Here is a 9,779-nt window from a genome sequence, read left to right as displayed (position 1 = left end):
TCCTGAAATTCATCTTTTTATTTTTACAACTTCTGCATCTTTCAGGTCAGAAAGACAAGAGTGTGAAGAGCCACTGCTACTCACCAGTTTATTAACTTTTTGCGTAGACAGAAAAGAAGTACAGTTAAAGTAACAGACAGACCACTGCCTGTCCGTCTCATCTCACAGTGCTGTGGTTAACTTCAGCCTCCAGGCATATTCTGAACGACTTATCTTATCGTCATTTAGTATCCGCTTTAATTTGAAGCGACTTCTCGTGAATTCCCAATTAGGTCCTTAATGGAGCAGTTTAAGGGGGTTAGGGTATCTTGCTGAAGGACGCCTACAGGTTAGGCTGCGTACTTTTCGGCTGGGAGTCGGACACCCTAGCCACTACACTCAGACAATGGGATCCTACTTGAGGAGGGGATCATTTCTGTGGGGTTTTAGCAACCGAGAAGCGGAGTTTGGCATGGTCGTTGCATCCGAGCAGCAGTATTAGTTAATAAGAGTAAATAAAGGGTTTTGTAAACAGTGAACAGCGGTAAGGCAGCTGGTTACGACACACTATAACACTTAAAGAACACTGGATCATGGCACAAAAATATATTCTCTCTGGAGGTTTGGCTGCTGTGCAGGTTGAAGTACATGCAGAAGAGGGGGGGGGGGGGGGTTGACTGGGATCACACCATAAACTGCATAATATAAACCTTTGTCATCTTAACACGGACACAATACAAGAAGAATTTTCCGTCTTCAGTGTTGACATTTGTAGAGTTTCATTCAGTGAGGGAAGCTCTGCCATGCAAAACATCACAGGACTAACGGAGGGCTGGTGTAGGGGGGATACAGAGGTGAGGTGGGACCACCGTGAGGACACAAGCTGGTCTGGGTTTGTGTTCACACCAGTTATCTAATCAATTGAAGAAGGGAGTGGTCATGCTCCTTCAACACTGACTGGAGATTGGCAGCATGTAGTGATGCGATATTTACGAGTGATCTCCTTCAAAGTAAAAGCCTCCTGGAAATATTTTTGTTCCCGATGTCCAATGCATCTTGGTGGTGGTTGGTAGCTGCTTTTGCTTTTTAGCATGTTCCCAGCTGCTGGAAGACTGATTATATTGTTAATATATTAATCTGTTATTTTCTACATAAGCAGCAGTTTTAAGACCATTGCTTTATTAACTCTTGGTAATTTTCTACTTTTCTCTCACACACATACAGTGACAGAACTCAGGGCGGCTCAGGCCCTCAAAGAGCATACTTTACTTTTTTTAAGTATCTCATCCCTCTTCTGATTGGTTGGGGTGGCTGTGGAATGGCCCCGCCCTCCTTGAACACCATAGCCTACAATAGTTTACTCTTTCTCTTCGTCGCTCCCTCCCTTCGTTTCGCTCTACTCCTCCACCAGTGTTACTTGAGGAAGGAGTCCAGTTTGCGTTCGATGTGGACAAAGGAGTCGTCTCCCATGTAGTCCGCCTGGCCCGCCTCCCACCGCTTCTTCCTCTCGTCGGAGGGCACCTTGGGTGGAGGAGGAGGAGGAGAAGAAGAAGAAGAAGAGGGTGCAAAAGAAGAGGAGGTGGAGGAGGAGGCGGCTTGGGATGTTGATGTCAAGATCTCCCTTATCTCTTCATGGGACTTCTCCTAGATGAGACAAAAAAAATACAGGGAAATAACGGATGAACTGATGTGCAACAAGGGGCCAAGAGCCAGCAGCCTTATAAGGAGAAATCCAAAGTTTCCCTTTTGAATTCCTGTGAGATTCCCATTCATGTTGCTGGCCCAGCGATAAAGTGCAATACCTAATGTTTTACACTGCCGTCACGCGATTTACAGATTCATGTCCGACGGCTCTTTAGTTTCCCTTGAACTATTAATGATTAACTTCCTTTTCAGATGACCAGAGTTTGTGGTAGTGAGCTACAAGGTAAAACGTTCTCTTTCAGAGAAACTCTAGAACTTTTACCTATAACCCACAGTTGATATTCTGGGATACAAATCTTGGAAAACCAAAATGGGTCAACAGGGCAGAACCAATAAGCATGAATAAGTTATTTGAATGATTTTTTTTTTTTATGTGGAAAATGTAGTTATCTGTAGAAATTCATTAAATAAATAATAAATATATTCAAATGTTTTTTCCATGCACTTTTAACCAATTGATTTAGTTTTAAGGCATAGGTAAAACTCCATAGAAATAGACTCCATAGAAACGGCCAATACACACAGTTCTACCTTTGCTTTGCATGTGAACAGGCAAACAATTTATCCCAGCCACATTTCATACACAAAAGCTTGCCGATAATGAAGATAACAGGGATCATACAATCAGCTACGATTGACACACACACACACACACACACACACACACACACACACACACACACACACACACACACACACACACACACACACACACAAACTGAAAGTCACAGCCAACTTACATCCACACAGCCTGTGTTGAAGGGTGTGTCTCCATAGGCCTCCAGCAGAGCAGGCAGCACAGCGCCGGAGTAAAACTCCCACCACAGGCGCAGATAGTCGGGCTGCACCTCGCACAGGCCGGGCGCCACTGAGTGACCCTTGACCTCTCCGCTCTGGGCATCGTAAGAATAGCTCCAGGGCTTCACCTTTCCCAGGAAGTGCACCACCTTGGCCTTGTGGCCATACCTTTGGAGTGAGAGAAATCACACCACGACAGAGTCAGGTTGCAGGGAAGGTTTAGGTGTCACGTGTGTAGTAAAGAACCCTTAGCAAAGCTCTATTTTCTGTATTTTTTTTACTTTATTGAATCACAGGTTATTGGGGTATGTCATTTCCAGGCCATGCACACAGCCATTGTATGATGTGTGCCGTCGCTGGAATCAAAACAAATTTTGGAAGTTTTGGACGTAAACGAGATGAAACCAGAGACTGAACGAACAGAGCAGACTCGGCCAACAAGTGAACAACACAGCGGCTATCTCTGTCTGAGTGTGTTTGTTCCAAGTCCTTGTAATCCAATGCTCTCTCTCCCCACACACAGACATAGAGAGATTTACCTTGATTGAGGTTTACGCCACTTGCTTTAAAAGGCAAACCTAAAATATATATATTTTATGTATTTTATATATATTTATAAAGGTTTGTGAACGTTCCACTCCAGGTGGTATTCTTCTTGTTACATCCAAATACTTTTAACTAATCACCTCAACGTCAAGACAGAGAGCCACTTGTGGGGAGGTGTGTGATTTTGTTGAGCTCTGCTCTGCAGTGGTTGATGTTCATGGCCACGTCAGACAACATTGCTCATAATAACATTCATACACAACGATAGTAGCTTAATAACTCAAAAGTATCACAAATTTGGGGTGGGTCATAACCATGGGGATAATACATCCCGTTCAGTCCTAGAAATGCTTCTTTTTTTTTCATCTCAGCGTCTAAATTCACATCTCTGTACTTCATATGCCTAGGCTGGATACCAGCCTGAACTCCGCCCCCAAAATATTTGGTCTGGGAGATTCAGTCTGGAATTGAGCTCGTTGGGAGATATTGGGTCAGATCAAAAAGTGGTCTGACCAATCAAATTGTAAGGGCGGGCTTTATACGTTGATGGACAGATGATACACATTAACGTAATCAACCACGTCACCAAAGAGCGCTCAGCGCTTTTACTTTTTTTCCCAAAAATGCTGACCGTGTTGCCAATTTGTCCGTGTATCCTTAAATTATTTTTACAAAACAGGCATAAATCGTTTATGTCCATCTTCTTTTTCTACTTCTTCGAACGTGCGCTCAGTTGAGTTAGTTTGAGAATAGCTGTGCTTCGCACAACATACGTCACATACTACGTTGCTCTGATTGGTTTTAGGTCTATCCAATTGAGCGAAGAGGCATTTTCCTTCCTGGTTCCGCCCTATAATCACAGCCCAATGGTTCGGTCTCAGACTCATATTCTGACTAGAATTATGAGTATGACATCGCCAGGCTACCATATGCCTGCTCACCAATACTTAGCTGTGTGTGTGTGTGTGTGTGTGTGTGTGAGACGACTGACTGTTTGAAGGCTGGGAGGTAGGAGTAGATGGCGATGCTGCTGAGGTTGTAGATGAAGGGTAGGTGCCTGGAAATGTCTGCGGTGGCCCAGGTGTTGAAGTAACTGTTCAGAACCCCCTGGTCTCCACCTGCAGGCGCGCACACACAAACAGACACACAAACACACTATATATATCATGTCAAATAGTAAGACATAGATCTGCAGTTATCGGTTTGAAAAGATAACCAACATGTAATTATCGGGTAAAGGAGGATGAGCTCCTCTTTCAAAGTAAATCTATAAATATGTAAAAACGTTGATCCCCTTAAAGTAATTTTGATTAAAGGAAAAAAATATATATACTGTATATTTATGTATTTACCATTAACTGATCTATTGCACTCATAGCCATCAGGGTTACTTCTCAAACGTGTTTATACCTGTCAGACCCGCCTGGCTGTATACATGTGCTCGCCGCTATAATGTAGGCCGGGGAAGCCCTTGGACATCGTAACAGTGTTTAAGGGCATTACAAATGCATTGTATTTGACAACCCTAACCCCACTTGCCCCCTACCCATACCTTCTCCCTATCCTGCATGCGCTCCTAGCCTCTCTGACTAGTATTAATAGAAACTAGAGAGCCTTGTTGACAGCGCAGCCAGGGAAGAATGCATGGCCTACACACAGCATAGCGCATTCACTTGCAAAAGTATGCAATCCCTCTCTCATTCACTTGCTCACATCAATTAAAGTATGCACACCCACACACACACACACACACACACACACTCAGATACCATCACACACAAACGTATGCACCTGCAAATGTATCTCCCATTCACTTACTCAACCAAACAAACTTAAGTAGACAGGCAAACACACACACACACACACACACACACACACACACACACACACACACACACACACACACACACACACACACACACACACACACACACACACACGCACGCACGCATTCCCCCCCCCCCCCCCCCCCCCCCCCACACACACACACACACACACACACTCATACTTTGATACACAACACCACACATTGCCACGTGCTGCACACAGCTTCTGTACCTCTGCCTGTAAAGGGCGGGGGGTTAGTCGGAACAGAGACAGATAATCCTAATAACAAGGAGTTACGTCAGGCTACACCCACTGCACTGTCAACAGAACGTTGGCGTAGAAGGTGGGTGGAGGGTAACTTTGTCACGCGTTGGGAGACTAGGTCTAGAGTTACTGCACATTAATAGGTCTGACACTCAGAAGTCTATAACAATCTTATGAGAAGAGCTACTCACAGGAGAAGGAGCAGACTTTTAGCATTTTCTGACTGTTCTGATTTGGAGATCTCGTTGATGTTTCCAAAATAGAAGTCTTTTCTTGTCTTTAACAAAAGCTAAGCTAAGCAAAGCGCTGATGATCTAAATCGATCAGCAGTCTGCGTCAGAAGGAGGTAGGAACTGGTACCATGCCATGCAGATAGAGGACACCTCCCTTTACGTGTGCAAGAAGTCGTTCCATGACGTCACAGTGTAATTTACTCTTAAATTACTCAACATAATAGCTTTTACGGGTAATGCCACACTTCGCCGGCAGGCGGCACAAAGTCACACATAAACGGCATCTTCTATTAAACCAGTGTGTGTGTGTGTGTGTCTATCTCCGTCTGTGTGTACGTGCGTGTCTGTGTCTTCATGTGTGTGGGTCTCTCTGGATGTCTGAGTGTGTGTGCGTGTGTGTGCATGCTTGTGTGTTTTTCGGAGTATAAAAACACCCAGTGCTGAAGAACAAAGACGGAGGCAACTATGACTATGCCTCCCTGTCGGAGGCATAGTTGCCTCCAGGAGTAATCCCACAGTTGATTCACTTGAAACGGGTGGCCGCTGGGATAGGCGTGGGCTGTGAATACCACGTGTGACTGATCTATAATGTTGTCATTGAGCCAATGCTTTTATCCAAAGCGACTCATTGTGTTCAGATACAGCTCAGTAATGAGCAGGTAAGGGTTTAGGCATATTTCTCATGAAGTAAAATAGGAAGGATGCGGATATTGGGGTAAGAATCCAGAGAGAACCCTGTCAACTAGACCACTTTACATCCTCTTTAGTAATACTGACCAAAGATGGCATCGTCACATCGCCACTATGTTGGCACTGCGGAGAAGTTATTCACAAAGTAAAGATAAATACTAGACACTGTGCCACAATACAGATGCTACCCTGGATGTGAACCTTAAGGATGACTTGGGTCTCACCATCGAAGCTGCCGTTCTCACTGCAGAATGCCAGCAGTTTCTCGTGTGTCTCATTGGACGGCGTGAACACAAACACCCCGGAGTTGAAACAGTCTGGCCAACCAGGATCCGGAGCTGCCGATAGCTCCTCCCTCTCGAACAGTTCATCTATGTTAGACAACACCTGGGAAGTATATATATATATATATATATATATATATATATATATATATATATATATATATATATATATATATATATATATATATATATATATATTTGATTTAGTTGGTATCCATGGTATAATTGTGATGGTACAATACAATATCAGATTATGATCCCAATATTACAATGTATCATGGTGACTACACCTTAGTTACCCAGATAACAATGACTACACCTTAGTCACTGACAATTTTTTATTCTTTAAAATTACAATATGGCTTACTTTCACATTTAAATATACAAAATTGATATCATTAGTCATAAAATGTCAGCCTATGCATAAATCCATCTGGACCGTTGGCCCAGCGTTGGAGGCTAAACACGATGTAGGTGGGACTGGAGGAGGCGGACCCACCAGGGTGTCTGCGTCCATGAACACACACTTGCTGTAGTGCGTGAGGGTCCAGCAGTGCAGCTTGGTGAAGGTGACCCCCAGGTCCGGGCGCTTCATGAGGGCCAGGTGGGCGGTGTCCCCGGACTCCAACACGTCCACCAGACGCACCTCGTCGTACACCGACTCCAGCACACGCCTGTGGCACAACGTGTCATCGTCGTGGTTAAGGGTATACATACTATACATATTATACCACCAGGAGTGAGTGTGATTCACTCCGTTACAAACCGTATTGGAGATCTGCCTCTTCTGACGTCACAAGTGTGCGCGTCCACCGAGATGTGTGCTGGATAGATGAGCAACGTTTGCTACGGTCCACTGGGTAGGCTGGTAAACTGATCTATCCATAATCCAGCATACATCTAGTTGGACACGCCCACTTGTGATGTCAGAAGAGTCAGACTCCTGGTGGTATAATGTGTCACCTTTAATGATTTATATGCTTCGGGACACCAGAGGGCTATTCAGAGTCACGTCAAGTCAATTGTATTTGCACAGCCCTTAATCACAGTTGCAGTCTTAACTCCACCATTTTTGTATGGCAATGACCCACGACACACACCCTCCTAGCTCACAGTGTGTGTGTGTGTGTGTGTGTGTGTGTGTGTGTGTGTGTGTGTGTGTGTGTGTGTGTGTGTGTGTGTGTGTGTGTGTGTGTGTGTGTGTGTGTGTGACAAAGTAGGGGGTCCAGCGGTCTTACCTGCAGGGCTCAGCAACATGGGGCCCAATGAGGGCCACAAGTTTCTTGGTTGTCTTGTGTTTCCGTAGCGACTGCCCCAAGACCATTGCTCCCTTGGCATAGTTGTCGTTTGTTGCTAGCGTCACAAATGCTTGGTCTGCATGGACACAAGTACACACACACACTCATATGCATATACATAGTTAAGTGAATGCACTTAAACACACTCAAATTCGAGGTTGGAGTAATGACCAATCGTGAGTTGTACATAAATACCATCCTTTCCCCTTCATAACTTTCCATACAAGGTAACATCATTGAGGATCTATTCTACGTTACTTGGGTTGTTGCAGTATATTATCAGTGTAAAAGTATGTCATATTGATATTAAATATATTAAAAAGTATAGGTTAGATTGCATTCTAAAGAGAGACAGTTCTTTTTAGACCAAAAGTCTACAACACTGTTTTTAAGACTTACTATTCGTCTAGCCTAGGCTATATAGAGCATTGATTATGACCTATAACTATTTAGGCTATTTGCTATAAATAAATGTGGTATATAAACCTTAGGCTTCATTAAGTATTAACACGTTGTACATTCAGGGTGCCTAAAGGTAGGGTGAAAGGATAACGCTAACATACTAGGTCGCACCTTAAAAACGCTTGCAACGTATGATGCTATCAGAAGTTGTATTGCAAAACCCGGGTACGGTGGTTTCCGTTTCAGTTATTTGTTAATAGGCATGTTGTAGCCTATTGCGGGCAAAGAGAACACCGGACCAGAATAGTTTTATCCACTGAGCTCCCTTTGACAGCATTCCAGTTTTTATTTAATTATTATTTAACTATTAAAAATGCAACGGAAACGCCGATTACGTTCGCGCTTCACTGGCCACGGCGAAACGTTACGCGCGTCCCAACAAGGCCACTGGCGACGGCGCACGTACGCACTGACTCCTTCAGCCACTGTGGTTCCCAGCGAAGCAAACCCTGCGTTCCCACGCCTATGTCACACGCATAAATTAGATACAATATATACCTTGCCATTTAAGAAAGAAACCAAAGTTTTTCCGGCAACGTTTAAGCATAACTTAATCCGCGACGATTGGTAAAGAAGCAATAGTACTCGACCTGCGCATCCGAAGCGCCATGTCACTAGTCTATGTGACTAGAAGGGTTTTGTGAATGTGTGTGTGTGCGTGCGTTTGTGTGTGACTCCATTGTCCTCTAGTATATCTCACCCGCCATGGTTTTCTGTGAGCAGGCAGCACGGTGCCCCGAGGAAGAAGTAAGATTCGGATTGAAACCTTTGATATGCAGCTGGCAGATGCTCAGCAGCTGGGAGCAGTCCAACGCAGGAATTAAGTTCCACATTCCGGATCACGTGATCAGTGACAGCATACATGCCCCCTGCTCTTTCGCTTTTGCCCTCTTCCTCCATTCATTATATCTCGATAACAAAATATATATTTAAAGGTCGTTGTTTTCCTTTTGTAGCATTATATACATTACTCTCGGCCCAGGAAGGTTTTAGAGGGATATAATGCATTGGTTGTTCGTTTTTTATATTTACAGTAAGACAACCCTAAAGAGATGCCTACTGAAAAGATGAGGCGTAAAGCGAGCGTCATCTAGTGGCGAAATGTTGCATCACCCTTCAAAGTATCAATTAGGCCTAATCCAATATGAATCATATTCAAAAGAATGATAAAAATAAAAAATATTTCTTTATGCAGAAATAAAAAATTCTGCATAAAAGTTGCATAAAAAGTTGTCCGGCGGGAACAACTTTTTATGGTTCACACAACCCTCACAAGAGGAACCGAAATCTTAACCTATCAATATATGTTTATTAATTCCTGGCGTTGTTGCATATCTGATGTGAAACTTGATCAACACATTGCTTATTTAGAAGATTATACTTGAATTAGATAATACATTTTAGAGATGGTAATGTAGAGCTAAATTATTATTTTAGTTGCTTTGCCTTTGTTATGCTTCTCCCTTGGGTCTGTTTTCTTTCACCTTATTCAACTTCCCCAAGCATGTGGGCTCGAGGTGTTACTGAATAATGCAAAGGCTAAGAGAAAAGCCCCAGACCTGCTCTCCTCCACGGTGTGTGAGCCAAGCAGCTGATCTAGATCACTGAGACCAAACAGTGCAGCTAAACACAGGAACTCTTATGTCTTATGGCCCTGGTCTCAGGTCAGTGTCAAGAGAGATACATAGAGACTG

The 9,779-nt window shown here is 43.7% G+C and overlaps 1 protein-coding gene across 1 annotated transcript; it reads right to left on the bottom strand.

Annotated features, from left to right (window-relative positions):
• Positions 1-5: 5 nt before the first annotated feature.
• Positions 6-8,943, bottom strand: gyg1a (glycogenin 1a). The gene is made up of 7 exons (XM_030356376.1): positions 8,786-8,943; positions 7,564-7,699; positions 6,825-6,999; positions 6,266-6,428; positions 4,019-4,145; positions 2,424-2,649; positions 6-1,623 (listed from the first exon to the last, which is right to left on the bottom strand). The coding sequence occupies exons 1-7, from the start codon at positions 8,916-8,918 to the stop codon at positions 1,393-1,395; spliced, it is 1,191 nt and encodes a 396-aa protein (XP_030212236.1). The 5' UTR covers positions 8,919-8,943; the 3' UTR covers positions 6-1,392.
• Between the last annotated feature and the right edge of the window lie 836 nt (positions 8,944-9,779).

Source organism: Gadus morhua, chromosome 5 (genome assembly GCF_902167405.1).
Source record: "Gadus morhua chromosome 5, gadMor3.0, whole genome shotgun sequence".
Classification (NCBI taxonomy): Eukaryota; Metazoa; Chordata; class Actinopteri; order Gadiformes; family Gadidae; genus Gadus; species Gadus morhua.
This window is presented reverse-complemented; position numbering and strand designations above follow the sequence as displayed.

Coding starts and splice junctions, on each gene's coding strand:
- gyg1a (XM_030356376.1), bottom strand. CDS start 8,918: ATGTGGAACTTAATTCCTGCGTTGGACTGCTCCCAGCTGCTGAGCATC. Junction 7,700..8,785: donor CTCACAGAAAACCATGGCGG/GTGAGATATACT, acceptor GTGTCCATGCAG/ACCAAGCATTTGTGACGCTA. Junction 6,429..6,824: donor TCATGGACGCAGACACCCTG/GTGGGTCCGCCT, acceptor TATACTTCCCAG/GTGTTGTCTAACATAGATGA.